The sequence below is a fragment of the Aethalodelphis obliquidens genome, unplaced genomic scaffold (genome assembly GCF_003676395.1).
Source record: "Aethalodelphis obliquidens isolate GAN/ISIS:26980383/991018 unplaced genomic scaffold, ASM367639v1 scaffold26, whole genome shotgun sequence".
NCBI classification, from domain to species: domain Eukaryota; kingdom Metazoa; phylum Chordata; class Mammalia; order Artiodactyla; family Delphinidae; genus Aethalodelphis; species Aethalodelphis obliquidens.
The window spans coordinates 20,880,186-20,896,348 of record NW_020837970.1 but is presented as its reverse complement, the minus strand read 5'-3'; the positions used below and the strand labels follow the sequence as shown (position 1 = coordinate 20,896,348).

Below are 16,163 nucleotides of genomic sequence, written 5' to 3'. Positions count from 1 at the left end.
GCTAAGCTGGTGAACATTGGCTACGGAGCCAACAGCCTGAGAGAAACCAGCCCTGAGGAAACAAACGCCCCTTGTCTCTCTGAGCTATTCCCTTTATGGTTTGGTTTTCAAGAGAACTGACATCTGGCAGGGAACTCCTGGCCTGTCTGCTTGAGGCGGATGCTTGGGTTGTCCAAGCCAGTGGAAAGGCTCTGGGCGGTGAGAAATGGAGGGGGCGGGGTGGGGAAGACGGGCCAGCCAGAAATGTTCTAGGCTGAGAATGTTTAAAAATGCCTGGCAGGGCACCCCTGTGAGGCCCACACTCGATGTCTAGTGAATCGGCCAGTGCCCGCCCCTCTGCAGGAGAGCAAAAGCAGAGCCCGGCAGCCGTGGGAAGTGAGGCACTCTCCACAGCCCCGACGCTGGGAGCCGCGTGGACAAGGGTGGTGGGAACAGAGCTCCTCTGTGGTTTCATCAGCCCAGATAAATACAAGGACACTCAACCTCAGGCACAGGGCCAAAGCTGAGGTCTGCCTGAGGTGGGAGGAGACTGTGGGCCTCCTGCAGGCCAGAGCTAGACAGATGTTTTCCTCATTGCCTCTGCCCAGAGAGCCCTGACCGCTGACTTGAGCCTGGCCTGTCTGCTCCGGCCACCAGAACCATTGGCTGCAGGGAGGATGGTCCTGTCCGATTGGTACAAACACGATGGAACTCAGCCCTGGGGCCCCCAGCACTGACCTCCCATTCATCAGCGTCGCTGTAGAGGGTGACAGGAACATCCTGGGGACTGTAGAAATGTTTGGCTCTCTCAGTTGTGACCACTGCTACTTCCAGCTGTCACCAAGAAAAAGTGGAGTGGGGGTGGAGAAAGAAAGAGAAACTTACCAGAGCCACCGGCCTGGAGGCCACACGGGGCCAGGCCAGCAAGAGCTTTCCTCACAGCCTGGCTGTGCAGAGGACTTCTCCCTCCGAGGCAGCGAGCCCCATGTTTGCATAGCTACTTCCGCTGTCACCCGAAGGTCAGGCCTCACCAGGTGCAGCCGTTTCACTTCCCTATCTGAGCGCTGCCGAGGAATGAGTCACCAACTGCCCAGCGTATATAAAGCTGCAGGCTCCTGCCGCTCAGGCAGAGACAGACAGGAAGGGAAATTAGGGCAAGAAGGCCACGCAGGCCATGGCAGGCAGGAGGGGCCACCCCAAGGAGGCTCACAGGTCCTGAGCTCTGGGCCACACCACAGATCTGCCCTCTGCAGGCAAGGCACTGGGGAGCTGGGGTCCTGCATGTGGTGTCTGCAGCCATGGCCCAGAGAGAAAGCAGGCAGAGTCCCTTGCCGTACTTCTAGGAACAAGGCTTCGTGGGCTCTGGCTGCAGACAGGCTCCAGGAAAAGCAAATCTGTGTGCCCTACACTCATGGGGCAAGAGTGATATTTACCTTCACACTATTCATTTAGCAGATAAATTAATAACGCAAACAAGAGGGATGGTTAAGGTGCTTAACAGACAGAAATAGCACATGATAGGGTGAACAGCACTAGACCAGTTCCCATTACTTGTAAAACGAGATGTCAGACTAACAAGCATGCAGATTAAAGGGGCCCAGAAGAGGTGGCTGGGAGGGGAGGGGTGTAGGAAATCACATCTTTGGGGGACATTTATCCAGGAGGGAAAAAAGTCAAGGGTGACAAGGACAGAATCATCAACTAACCAGAGCAAGGGTCATGGGTGGCAGTGTCTGGGCTAGATGTGCTCTTTGGCCTGCATGGGGTTACAAACTTTTTTTTTTTTTTTTGCTGTGCCAGGCAACATGTGGTACCTTAGTTCCCCGATCAGGGATCGAACCTGCGCCCCCTGCAGTGGAAGCACGGAGTCTTAGCCACTGGACCACAAGGCAAGCCCCGGGTTATAAACATTTTTAAACCAAAATATACAAAATATGCAAATATTTTTTGTATATTTTGTATACAAAATATACAAATATACACACAGAAAATCCAATTTCCTGGCTCCTTTTAAAAAACTGAGTGGGACTTCCCTGGTGGCGCAGTGGTTGGGAATCTGCCTGCCAATGCAGGGGACATGGGTTCAAGCCCTGGTCCAGGAAGATCCCACATGCCGCAGAGCAACTAAGCCTGTGAGCCACAACTACTGAGCTTGTGCTCTAGAGCCCGTGAGCCACAACTACTGAGCCTAAGAGCCACAACTACTGAAGCCAGCGCACCTAGAGCCCATGCTCCGCAACAGGAGAAGCTACCGCAATGAGAAGCCTGCTCACCGCAACCAGAGAAGGCCCACGCGCAGCAATGAAGACCCGACTCAACCAAAAATAAGTAAAATAAATAAATTTATAAAAAAACAAAACAAAACTGAGTGCTCTGGCACTGCTGGGCCCACATTCCTGCTTGAGAATGACTTGGTGGGACTTGGTGGGGCTGCCTCTTTGGATGGGCTGTGCCCATGCCATTTCAACCTAGTCCCTGCCCCTCCCTGTAATCTCACCAAGGCTCCCTCTCCTCATTTGTTTCCTGCCTTTTGTGGGTTGTCAGACACTGTTCTGCACAGTACCTAGGAGTAAAGCTGGAACCAGGGAGTAGAAATCTCAGAGAGGCAGACTGCAGAAGAACTTCAAAAGGTCTGGTGCTCCCAGCTCTGCTGAAGAGCTCTCAGATTTGTCCATTCTCCCACTCACTCCCTCTTGGAACCTACCATCCCCCAAACTTGCACAAAACCCGAGGGACCTCTTTAATGGTCATTTAAACCAAACTCCTGCTGAGCCGGGGAGTCCCTTCTAGGATAGCCCTGAATGAGCCTGGTCCAGTTCTAAGCAAGATGGCAAATGAACAGGGCTGCTGTCCCTCCATGGAACCCAGCCCTGAAGATGTCACAGGACCAGCACAGGGAGAGCAGTGAAAGGCAGGATGGTGCTGAGACTCTTAAGACACAAGACAGTAATGACGTAAGGTGTGGGGCATAGTAAGTTAGAACTAACCACAAGAAGAATATATAACTTTCGAACCAGCAGAAGAAAATTCAATCTACACAATAAAGGATAGGGAAAGGAAAAAAAAAAAAAGCAGAGAGAACACATGATAAGCGGAAAGCATTAAATAAGATGGAAGAAGTCCTAATAGAATAGCAATTATAGTAATTATATAATTGGCTAAACTCCCTGATCAAAATTCAGACTCTCATACTGGATGTTTTAAAATCCATCAATCACATCAAAATGTGTCTGAAAAGACACATTTAAGACAAAAAGATATATAAAGCTTAAATAAAAGAATAAACTTTCAGTTAAATAAAGTGGATTAAACTCTACTCCCTCTCAAAAGCCCACTGAAATAAAAGTAAAGGGATTTTTTTAAAGGTATGAATCACCAGAACAAAGAGAAGAGGACAAAAACATAAACAAAAACCCAGCAGTTAAGATATATCAACACATAAGATATGGAAGTGGAAGGAAGCGTTAACAGATCAGATTAGATCAGACAGGATCAGATTTTTTTTTTTTAATGAACATTCCGGGAACAAAAAGGAACTCTTGGAAATTAAAATTATAAATAGTCAAATAAAAAATTCAATATAAGTTTAGAAGAAATTTTCCAAAAAGTAGAAGAGAAAGATAAAGAGATGGATAATACTATTAAAAAAGATGAGGTGGTCCAATGGTTAAGACTCCACGATTCCACTGAAGGGGGCAAGGGTTTGATCCCTGGTTGGGGAACTAAGATCCCACATGCCGCATGGCACAGCCCAAAAAAAAAAAAAAAAAAAAGATGAGATCAGAAGACCAACTCAAGAGGTCCAAAATCTGACTAATAATGAGTTCCTGAAAGGGAGAATAGAAAAATAGAGGGGTGAAAATTACAAAAGAAATAAAATGAAATTTCCCCAAACTGAAGAACTCAGAGGTAGGAGCCATCTCTTCTGCGTACAGAGCTCTGAGAAGGTGGCAACCTGTTAGGCTCAGGGAACCTGAGGTCTCATGTCCCTGGCATCCACTGAGTATAAATCAATGGAGCCTGAGCCCACATCAGCTCTCCTGGAAGCCACATCCTCCTACTGAAGTATATGGGGTTTGCAATCAGCAAAACCTCACAAGTTCTTTTCACCCATGTTGCTACTAAACCACAAGCCCCAAACTGTACTTGCGTTGTTACTTTCCCAAATGTAGCCCCTCCCATTTCCCTGGTGAATTCCACCTTTCCAGAGTCGGCCCAGTGTTTGCTCAGTCTATGTAAAGAGCTCCAAAAATTTCAATCCTGTTCCTCCTGGCCTGTTCTCAGCCAGTACCACCATCAGTAGCCCCAAGACACAAATCCAAATGATGAAAAGGACAAGGTCAAGAGCAGAGCCCTTCACCAAGGTTCACAGGTTGGGGGGCTGGGGTGGGAAAGAATCAAGAATGAACCCTTTCCAAGTAGGATCTTTCCCTGATTATAAACATGCTGATAACATTACCAGGTGGTCCAGGGGGATGTCCTAAGATTCCATCAAAGCCCTCACCAAATCCAAAAATACTCTAATATCCAAAATAAAATAAAATAAAATTGATATGGCTTTTCCCCAGTGAGCCCAATCAAACTCCAGTAACAAATATTTTCTAAGTGCTTTTCTAAGGGCTCACAAGCTTTTTCTAATTTGTGGAGCCTACCTCTTCCGCCTTTTTGATAAATGGACATTAGTCATCTCCAGCCTCTAGCCCCTCTGCTGTTTCCCACACATCCTGTAGATCACCAACCACAACCTCAGCACCCCAGGACAGAACTTGCCAAGTTCAGGAGATGAATCACCCAACTTGGGTTCAAGTCTCTTCTGCCACCATTGGTCCTTTTTCAAACTCAAAAGAAAAAAATGGAAGCCAAGCGGACTCAAGAGTCCCTGCCATTTCTTTCTGTCCCCCCACTAATGTTATACCATTGGCCTCCAGGACCAGGCATTGTTCCATTGCTCTTTTTCTAAATATAGGTAAGAGCCCTCTTGGTCGTTCTGAGTTTCACTGCAGGCTTCAGCTCACTCTGGTGACCTCTGGACCATATTCTACCTTTATCTTTGGTTATATGTCCTCCTTTCCCTTTAACTGCTTTCCAGTCTCCTTCAACAGATGGCTTCCCAGGTAGCCATATCAGTTTCTGGTCACTGCCTTCTTTTCCTTAAGAGGACTACTTTCTTTCATTTCTAAGAGCTTCCTGACCATCCTGAACAATTTGCCACTTAAGATCACCCCAGTTCATCCTCTCTCTATTCTGAAATTTGGAAAACTGCTTCCTGAAGATCGAGTTCCCCTACTCTCCCCAACTCCCAAACGGCCTGCCAGTTCTCAAAGTGAGGATTGTGCCTAGGGCCAGCCTTCAGAAACATTCCCAGTTTGGTGATGGCCCTGTTCAGGGGCTCCCTCCTCCCTCTCAGCTCTACCTTTTCCTTCCCTCTGCATCCCCCTCACAGTCTCCCCCTGGTTCCTGGGGAATTCCAACCAGGGGTCCAAGTAGGCCTCCCACCCTGGTCCATAGCTGCAGCTTGAGATCTTCCCCTTAAGATCTTCCCCTAGTCTCTCAATCTATCTGTCTCTGGCTACCCTCCCAGGTTACACTGTCATTGTTAGGGAGCTTCTTGGGGTCAATGTCTTTCCTAAAGAGTGATGTGAAGAGTGTGTAATAAGCCCATCCTTCCCAATGTCCCTCCCTTGACCCCTATCAAGCAGCCACCTCTCCTTGGCAGTGACCCTGACCCCAGTGTTGTCTGGCAGGCCCAGGCTAGTTTTTCTGGTTTTAGAAGTATGTCACTTGATCAGATTCTTCAGTCCTGTGGGCTTTGTTCTTTCATTTTCATTCACTCTGTAAAAAGGTCCTGGGAGCCAAGAGCTAGGCCCTGGGTTGGCACACATTAAAAAAAAGAAGGCATGTTGTGTTACCTTCTGAGATACTAAATAACTTGGACTAGTCACTCATTCACCCTGACCTTTCCCTCAGCAAATGCTAAGGAGTCTTGGCAGAGCAGAAAACTCCTGAGGACAGGAACCCTCCTTGGCTTTCTCTTACACCCTCCTAGGTCATCGTAGAAGCCGGGCTGGACATTAAAACAATCTCTCACACACATCAGAGTTCCTGAAAGGCAGCTCTGTGCTTGGCCCCCTGGCGAGACCCTGGCCAACAGTTTTTATGTCTTAATATTTTTAACCTGAACTTCTGTGTGATGTGACCAAGGTTTGGCCAGACCCTATTACATAAGCTGCCTGCATTTTGCTTAGCATTTATAGAGATTTCTTCCTGAAACCAGTTGGCAAGTGTGGTGTTCCTTTCTCTGTTGAAAATACATCAGCAATCCCATCTGGGGCTCCTGGGGAGTCAGGGAGGGGAAATGGAAAACAGAATTTGGGGCAATACTTCCATTTTTACTTTTAGGCCCCTGGTCTGGCCCAGGCTGCTTCTGGGGCAGATATCAAAGGGATCTGTGGAGAAGCACTTTCACAGCCGCAGGATGAGATAAATCCCATGGCTTGAATGTCCACCTCCAACCTCATCTCTGGCCTCTATCCATTACAACCATGAGCCAGTAGCACCCTCTCCTCAAGTATGACAACCAAATGACATTGTCCAGTGTTCCCTAGGAGGCAAAACTGCCCCAGTTGAGAACCACTACTCTACAGAATCATCCAATAGAACTCTCTGCAGTGAAGGAAACATGTCACACCTGTGCTGTCCAGTATGGCAGCCTCTAGCCACATGTTGCTATTGAGCACTTGAGGTGTGGTTGGTGTGACAAAGGAACTGAACTTTTGGTTTTATTTAATTTTAATAATTTAAATTTAAATTTGAATGTGGCTAGTGGCTACCGTGTTAGATAGCACAGCTCTGGCACATACAGGGAAAGAAGAGCCCCAGCTGGAACCCCCAGCTCAGTGGCTAGAAAAGAGCAGGTGTTTCTAGTAGGGCATGTGATGATGGCTCCACAGGAGACTGATGAGGACTCTAAACAGGAAACACTGGCTATGACTTAACCCGGCACAAGGCAAGGAACCCAGAGTTTTAGTGGCTTAGTCCTCTGGGCTGACACACACAGCAGAAGACCCCGACATTGGGCCTCCCAGTGTTGACACTGGTAGTGCCTGGGGCCTGGGGGCCAGCCAAGAAGCTGGCATGACTCTGAGCATGGGGGTGGTGGGCATACTCTAGAAAAAAGGACTCTGGGTGCCGTCAGCACATGGGGTTGGGGTGGGGGGAAGCTGTGGAGGAGGTGGCCTCATTAACAAATCCCTGAGGGAGTTCCGGTTGGCTGAGTGGGTGTCCCAATGGCTCACAATGATGTCTCCACTTGACAAACATTTACTGAGCCTACTACACACATGGGAGCCAGAGCTGGTAAGGGCTCAGTGTGTCTAACAAGTGGGTGGGGTATACATGACCCCTGACTATAAAGCAAGACAGACCAGGCAGGAGTCCACAACTGCCTGGGGCTTCTCAGCCTCATGGCCGTGTTTAGGTGGAGTAGAGAATGCCCATAATCTGAGCTCAAGTCCACTTGCTGATGGTAGTCAGGAAACTGGCCTTGAGCCCCAGTTCCGCCAGCCCACTGGCTGGGGGAATCTCTGGCAAATTCTTCCTCTCTGGCCTGGTTTCTCCTCCGGAGCCATGAGCCATCTGGACCACAGGGCCTCCAGGGGCCCCTCCAGCTCGCTGCACCTCCCAGCCCTACTGTGACCCTTGTCCTTTCCCAGCAGGCTCTGCCGTTCTGTCCTCTGCCTCCAAACTGGCCTCCTGGGGGAGCTGGTATTCTAGTCGCATGGCCCATCCTGCCATTCAAGCAGGGCATAGCTGCTAATCCCTCCCCAACTAGAGAAATTTCTAAAGAATGAAACTAGAGAAGCAGACTGCAGAGGCTCTCCATAGGGACGCTATTCTGGAGTAGCAGGGAAGGACCCTGGGTGCAAGAGCCCTTGGCCCAGGGCTGGCTGCCTCCAACCAGTGGCCTGCAGAGGTCACTCCCTGGGGGAGCAAGCCAGGGAAGGATGGGGCTAGCCAATCCAGCGCAGGTCCAGAAAAATGCCTCAGAGTGCTACTGCTGAGTAGATTAGTTTCCACAGCAGGAACACAGAGCAGGCAGGTGGCCCCTGCCTGGAAAGAAAGAAAAACCTCAAATCAGGCCATGTTTCTCCTGCTCTCCTTTCCTCAATGAGCATTATTAAAAAAAAAAAAAAAAAAAAGCATAAAATTACAAAGAACATTCCATGATATCCCTACTAAAAGCCCCACTGACTTTAAAAAATAAAATAAAATAAAATAAGGGGACCTCCCTGGTGGCGCAGTGGTTAAGAATCCACCTGCCAGTGAAGGGGACATGGTCCGGGAAGATCCCACATGCCACAGAGCAACTAGGCCCGTGTGCCACAACTACTGAAGCCCATGCACCTAGAGCCCGTGCTCCACAACAAGAGAAGCCACCGCAGTGAGAAGCCTACACACCGCAACGAAGAGTAGCCCTCGCTCGCCACAACTAGAGAAAGCCCATGCACAGCAACGAAGACCCAACGCAGCCAAAAATAAATAAATAAATTTATTTAAAAATAAATAAAAAATTAAAAAATGAAACAAAATAAGTACATAGAGAGGTTAGAAAATCAAAACTGAACAGAATGACACAAAATGCAAATCTCCCTTCCTGCCTCCATCTCTCCACAAGGGTAACACCTCCAGGGGGAGGACCACAGGCAGTAACTTTGATACGTGAACACACAAAAGGAATCATACTATATGCCAGCAGTTGGCAAACCTTTTCTATAAAGGGCCAGATACTATTTTAGGCTTTGTCACAACTACTCTACTCTATAGTAGCAAGACTGTAGCCATAGGCAATACTTAAATGAATGGGTATGGATGTGTTCCAATAAAATGTTACAGACACTGAAACCTGAATTTTATATAATTTTATATGGCACAAAATAATCTTCTTTTGATTTTTTTCAACCATTTAAAAATGTAAATAGTTTACATATGTATGGTTCGTAGGCCATACAAAAACAGACAACAAGAATTTGGCCTGTGGGCCACACTTCACTAACTTCAGCACCTTGCTCATTTCACTTATATCTTGAGGACTGTCCCATATCAGCACACAAGATCCACCCATTCTTCTGAACTGCTGCCTCCGAATCCATCAAGAGGCTGAACCACAACTGCACCACAGCTCTATTGTTGGATATTTTGTTTGTTTCAGTTTTCTTTTAAAATTATAAACAGTGCTAAAATGAACATGCTTGTACATTTGGTGAACTTTTGTACCCTATAGCGGCGGTCCCCAACCTTTTTTGGCACCAGGGACTGGTTTCATGGAAGACAATTTTTCCACGGGGCGGGGGCGCGGGGGGATGGCTCAGGCAGTAATTCGAGCGATGGGGAGAGGCAGGCAGATGAAGCTCCGCTCAGTCGCCCGCCGCTCACCTCCTGCTGTGCGGCCCGGTTCCTAACAGGCCGCAGACCAGTATCGGTCCATGGCCCCGGAGTTGGGGACTCCTGCCCTATAGGGTTCAATCCTATGGGTGAAGCAAGGGCTGTGACCATTTTTGCTTTCTCTAGATATTGCCACAACAGTCCTCCGGAAAAGCAGAATTTACTTCATTCTGCATACGAGCAGGGCCCTCTACCTGCACCCTTAACAGTCCTGAATGTCCTCACAGGCATTCTGGAAACAGCCTTTTCTAAGGCCAAGGCCTGCCAACTCCCTGGGTGGGAGATTTTTTCCACTTTTAGAAATCCTCTTCTGGCTCTCAGTCCTGCTGACACCTACCCAGCAAAAGCTAGAGAGGTGTTCTGTTTTCTCCTCCATAGTGAGGAGGGTACCAACCAAAGGGCAGAAACTGACTAAGCTAACTGCTCAGACGTAAGTGCCACTCAATTACATGACGATCACAGAACTGCAAAACAGCCACAGCTCCTACACCCTAGGACCTTCTCTCAGGCTGCCTTTGGTCCTAGTGCTTTTTGTCCTCACATCTAGAATCTTCTACCACTCATGCCAGAAGAGGCCTTGGAGATGCATCATTTGGGTACCTGGCCCCCACTTTATTGCAGGGATAAGAAAACTGAGGCCATAAAAAAGACCTGACTTGCCCAGAGTCCCAGCGTGAGAAATCCTCTATGTGCAACGCCTCTTTTGAGGGAGGGCTGGCCCCCACTGTCCAGCTCCTCCCACCTCCCACAAAGCCTCCAAGGCTTCTTTGCTGGTGGCCACTCTCTCCAGCTGCTGGTGACTGAGGCAGAAAACCAAATCTACCCCTCCCCATCACTCCCCCATAGTCTCCTTGGTCTGGCTCCAGGTCAATGGTCCTCCTGGGAAGCCTCAACACACTGGTGGATCAGGAGTAATCCTGAGCCAGGTCTGTAGAATCACCCAGCTCCCTGCCGCCCATATCCCAGCTGCTCGTTTGCTAGTCAAAATCTAGGGATCCCTAAAGGAGCTCAGCAAAGCCTCAAGCATGTGAATCCATGACTTAGGCAAAGAGCTGAGAAGGACTGCACCGAGGGACAAAGACTACTCTTGGAGGTGACCCAGAGGGGGGCACTGGGGAGATCAGTACCATCAGGGAGTGTGGGGAAGAGCCAGGGGAAAGGCCACCCCCCGGGGGCCAACACAAGGCAAGCAGGGATTACCCCTTTCGTTACCAACACCTCACAAGGACTCCACTGAGCAAATCCAGGCTCTCTGGAGAGCTGTCTACCCGCAGGATGAGAGGGGTGCGGGCCCCTCCACATAAGCGGATGGATGGTGGCTCCACGGCTCTTCCCACATGGGCCGTCTACCAACCCCAACACCCCACACCACGTGTGGCTGCCCCAAAGGACACGACAAGGGAAAAGGAGAGGGGGACGGACAGGAAACAAACAGTGTTAAGCGCTTCCGTGTGCCAGGAGCTGCGCCTAGTTGTGGGCACAAGATGGCAGTTTCATCTGTGTCCCCCTCCCCCAGCCTTGCAAACATTCCCGAGGGGATGGGTGGCAGCCATCATCTTTATTTTAAAATGAGAAAGGCAGGCTCCTAGAGGCTAAGTCAGGCAGTCCTCTCTCCTTGTCACTGCCCTTCTGGCTGCCTGACCTTCAGCTTCAACTCCAGCCAGAGACGGAGAGCCAAGTCCCATTCCACATGTGGCCTGTCCCCCACAGAGGCTGGACTAAAAGGCCTAGGGTAGGCTGGAGAGCCTCCCTGCTTCAGGCAACCCTTTCCTCACACCCGCATAAATGCTGGCTGTGTGGGATGGCAGGAAGCAGTGGAGCTGCCATTTCCCTCTGCTCTGAGGCTGCTCATCTGTTTCCTGGGATAGGACTCCCTGCCCCCACTTACCCCAAGTCCGGAAATTCACTTGCTCTGGGGCTATGGGAAAAGGGAACTGCATGGCTCCCTCCCTCCCCAGAGGGCGGTGGCAGAGGCTGTTGCTGCAGCAACGCTTCCAGGCCTCCCGCCCTCAAGGCTCTAGCTGGCCAGCTCCTACCAACGGTTCTGGACACACGAGGCGGGGGCAGGCCGAAGGGGTTACTGCCCCAAAGCACCAGTGCCCAGCCTCAGAGCAGCCACAACACTCTCCTCCCTTCCCTCTTCTGGCCTGACTGGCATCCCTGGCTGCCTGGAGGGTGGGGTAAGGGGGTGACTTTCTGGGTATAAGTTTGTGGAAAGTTGAAAAAAAAAAAAAAAAGCAGCTTTCCCGCCCTTGCCTGTGACTCCCGACACAGTCATCTGCAAGTGAGCACTGCTCCCTGCTGGACACTTAGGGTACACCCGCCTGCGCCACCCTGAGTTAGGTGCTATGTTTGTATCAAGCAAGGAAAAAAGCACAGCCTGGGCCTCAACGGCTTAACACTCCACAAAACTAGTGTCTGACAACACAGGCAGTGTCAAAGAGAACCTATGGTTCCACAGCTTGGTCAAGATTCTCTTCTTAACCAAACTTTAGTCAGGCTCCTTGGAGCCACTTTTTCAGCTAGGCCCGTCTTTGGGTTTCGTCCTCCAGAACAAGATTCCTGCTAAGTTGGTTTAGCCAGAATCCCCTACACTCGATATGTGATCAGCCTGGATATCTCATCAGGCTCCTCATCCCCCAACAGCCCCCAGATCACCCTGGGCTGCCTTCAGCAAGAATCCGGTCAGGACAGTTTTGCTAAAATCTCCCTTACCCCTGATGTTTCCTCTTAGTAATTTTCCATCCACTGACACACACACACACACACACACGCACACGCACACGCACGCACACACACACACACACACTGCTCCTTGGCTACAAATCTCCACTTTTCCTTGTTGTATTCAGAATTAAACCCAGTTCTATACTGAGATCTATTTTCCCCTATTGCAATAGTTTTTCTGAATAAAACCTGTTTTTACCACTCTACTTCTAGCTTTTCTCTAATACATTAAATGAGTTTTAAAAGGAAGGGAGCAGGGACTTCCCTGGTGGTCCAGTGGTTAAGACTTTGCCTTCCAGTGCAGGGGGTGCAGGTTCGATCCCTGGTCGGGGAGCTAAGATCCCACATGCCTCGCAGCCAAAAAACAATAAAACAATCACCAAAAAAAAAAAAAAAAAGGAAGGGAGCAAAACCACATGGGCTGAGGCAGGCCAGGAAGGCTTTTACATGAAGTGTTTGTGGAGAATTTGAAAAGACAGGGAAAAGTAGGCAGGGCGGCACAGCCTGGAAGGGGCTGGGCCAAAGCAAAGGCCATCAGGGTGGAGCGTGGGATAGCTGGAGAGTGGCAGACCAGTGAAGGGCCTAGGTTACCAGACGAAGAAGTGGGGTTATCACCAGCTGGCTTTCACATTTTTTAAAGCCTTGAACTTTTCCCGCAAAAGAATATGCCCCAGAACCCCTACATATAAAACTGATCAAAGTTGAGGTGATCTGACCAAAGGCAGGGGGCTAAGCCCCCCACCTCCAACACACTGTGGTGGCCCCTGGGCATCTCTGAACACCTGAAGGAGCAGAGTTTGAAACCAGAGCTGCGGGCAGCGGGGAGCCCCTAAGGTTCCAGTGCATTTGGACTGACAGGACACCCATGGTGTCTAACAAGGAGGGAGGACAGAGCCACAATGTCCAGGATGGGGTGAAAGCAGAGGCAGGGAGCACAAGGCGGCCAGGGGGCGCTGAGAACTTGCCGCACTTCTCCAGCCAGCTCTTCTCTCATGCTAGGACTTCAGGCAATTCAAAGCAAATGTTTGGGAACCCAACACCTCCGTTCACCACAGCGTTCCCTTCGCAGTCTCCCCTCACTCTCTGTCTACTACCTAATCTAGCTCCTGGTTATACTGTCACACTGGTCTCTGTCTCCACGTCCCCCACATACCAATGCACACAGAGGACTTCCACAAACACCATGATTAAGAAAAAGAAAACCCTGTGCACTGCACAAAAACAGGCTGGCCCCAGAGCATCAGCCCTCCAATGCCCGAGGCTGTCTAGTAAGCATACTCACGCCAGGAATGTCCAAAAGCCTTGACACCAGAAGAGGCAACTTCAGGGCTGCAACACTCCCAGTGACACCGACAAGAACACGGAACGGTCTCTTCACCAAGGGTGCAGCAGCTGAACACGTGGCCCTGGGTTCCATGTGCGGTCTGGTGGCTTCGAGTCCTGGGAGCCTGCCAGAACTGGGCTCCATAAAGCTCTGCCAGGATTTAGGATCTAAAAGCAGAACAGGGGGTGCCTGCTTCATTCATACATTCAACCAAAATGTATTGAGCACCCTGTATTAGACCCTGGGCCAGATGCTAGGGTTCCTGAGGGGTCAACAGTCCCAGCTTCTGGGAGCACACAGTGTGATAAGAAGGTCAGACACGCTCATCCCACGTGGGTCAGTCACAATGTAATGCGGCCAGTGTCATGAGGCTGCGCTGCCTAGGAGTTACTGTCTGAGCAAGTCAGAGACCAAAAAAATAACATTCAGGTTGAGTCCTGCAGGACGAGGAAGTTTTTCAGAGAAGCAAGAAAATAACTTTGCAAGAAGGAGCAATCTTGCAGAGGTGAAGAGGCCTGAAGGAGGGTGGCAGGTCTGGGGAACAGAAAGCAGCTTAGCAGTGAGGCTAAAGCATGATGGAAGTGGGGAGCAGTGGGGCGGGCAGGAGGTAAGGCTGTAAAATCAGGTCAAGGACTAAGTGTCAAGAGCAGTGAGGGCTATGGTGCGTTTTCACTTTAGAAAAACGGTGCTGGTGAGAAGTGTGGAGGGGGCCTTGGTGGTGAAGAGACTGGAGGGGGCACACAAAGGAGCCACTGCAGTGGGCTAGGCTGGCTGAAGAGAGTGGCAGGGCAGGGTAGGTTCCAGGGATGCCTGTGGGGTAGAACCCTATGCAACAAAGGGGTTTGGGTGCTCCAGGGAGCTGAGAGATTTGCCCCTCTGTCCCTCCCTGTGGATCAGGCACCACCCTACAAATCCAAGGCCGAGAAGAGACAAGCATAAAAAGGATAAAGGCCACCCCATGAGACTAGCTGCTTGGTTTCTTCCTCTGGCCCTCAGATGTTGCTAGAAGTGAGTGTTCATAATATGGCTGATGAACACATCAAAACCTGCATTCTGGCAGACTGGGCCAGCAAAACATACTCCATCAGCAACAATTATCAAGGACCAACTACATCTAGCACTGGCAAAGAAATTGGGGAAGAGACAGCCGCTGCCTTTAGGGGATCTGTGCATGAATTGAGAAGACAAGAGTCACACCTGAAATCACTTGAGATGGGTCCTTCTCTGGGATGCACCTTTTTGGCGATCACTGATTCAATCTGTACATCGGTTTCCTTGCCTTTCCCTCTCCCCTTTCCCATGACCACCAACACCCCCAGCAAGCTCCCTGAATGTGCGACCTGGTCTAAACACCAACTGCGAGACGGGTATCGGGCCTGTAGTAGGTCCTGAACATCTGCCGAATGAGTAATAAACTGTACCCTCTGAAGTAGAGGGGGGCAGAGAACAGAAGCCTGGGCTATGAATCAGGAGCCCTGGGCCCTGGCCATGGTTGTGCTCCTGACCTGGTATGTGACCTTGGCTCAGGGTCATTCCCTCCCTGGACATGTCTCTTCATCTGAAAAATGCAAAGATAGGACCAGGTAATCTCTGAAGCTCCTTCCATCAGAAAACTTCTGAGTCAATGCATGAAAGACAGAGGTAAGGGACTCTCTCTACAAGGGGGTCCTGGGAGATGTACTCAAAAGGGTAGAATCAACAAGGGGAAGGGAGACCAAGGCAGACCCCGAGGAGGAAGTCCAGTGAGTCACCCAATGGCTATCTATGTGGCTGCACACCCATAAGGGCTCCCTCTTCACTCCATAGGCCCCTTGGCTCCTTAGGGCCTCTTTGCCCATTTTTTGCCTTCAAGACTCAGGCACATAACCACATGAGCTGAGGATCATGTTTGGGTCTATTATTCCACTTCTACCTGGAAGGGTCTCCGAGGGGCCCAGACCCTTCTCAACAGGCGTTAAGCACAGCCCAGTTCCCTAGAACAGAACTTCCCCCAAAGTTCCATTTGCCAGCGATCTCAACCTCTACGTCAGGGCCTCAGCCAGGGCCATGCTTGCCCAGAGCAGAACTGAGTCTACTCTAGGGCCTTGAGAGCCCTGTTAACAACTGACAAGGTCTAGAGGGCCTATCAGCCAGCTTCCCAGAACTAATCAGTGTGCTAGTGAGCACCCACAGTAGGTGATAGAGGCACATTCTGCACTCTCCAGGGAAACCCGCCTGCCAAATCCCAAACCTGGACCCTGTCCTACCCCAGCCAGCTGGTGCAAGGACATGGAGATTCCCGCAAAACCAGAAGCTGAATTTAAAACCTCCTCCAGGGAACTCCCCGGTGGTCCAGTGGTTAGGACTTGGCCCTCTCACTGCCGAGTGCCCAGGTTCAACCCCTGGTCAGGGAACTGAGATCCCACAAGCTGCGCGGTGCAACAAAAAAAAAAAAACCCAAAAATTTAAAAATTAAAAAAAATAAAATAAAACCTCCTCCACATCAAATTGATATCATTCCTAGGGAATAGAATAGGTTACTGAAAGCAATCAGTTAAACTTGGGGCAGGAATCCATGCTGGTGACTTCAGCTGCTTCCCCACAGCAGGTGGTACAGCCCAAGATTTACTATTTAGCCTGCTGAGCGATCTTTGTTAAGGACCAAAGCCTACCTATCTTTCTAGAAGGCGGGGGGGGGGGGGGGGGGGGGGGG

General features: G+C 50.0%; 1 protein-coding gene across 3 annotated transcripts in view; it reads right to left on the bottom strand.

Annotated features, from left to right (window-relative positions):
- PPCDC (phosphopantothenoylcysteine decarboxylase) overlaps positions 1-13,638 on the bottom strand; it is a 48,195-nt gene extending 34,557 nt beyond the window's left edge. For all 3 annotated transcript variants that reach the window (XR_003436470.1, XR_003436471.1, XM_027123640.1), the window contains exons 1-2: positions 13,430-13,638; positions 718-813 (exon numbers count right to left, since the gene is read on the bottom strand). Coding sequence is in view for 1 of the 3 variants with exons in the window: in XM_027123640.1 (XP_026979441.1) it covers positions 718-813; positions 13,430-13,615 (282 nt within the window). In the remaining 2 variants the exon portion in view is untranslated. The remainder of the gene's footprint in view (positions 1-717; positions 814-13,429) is intronic.
- Positions 13,639-16,163: the final 2,525 nt, after the last annotated feature.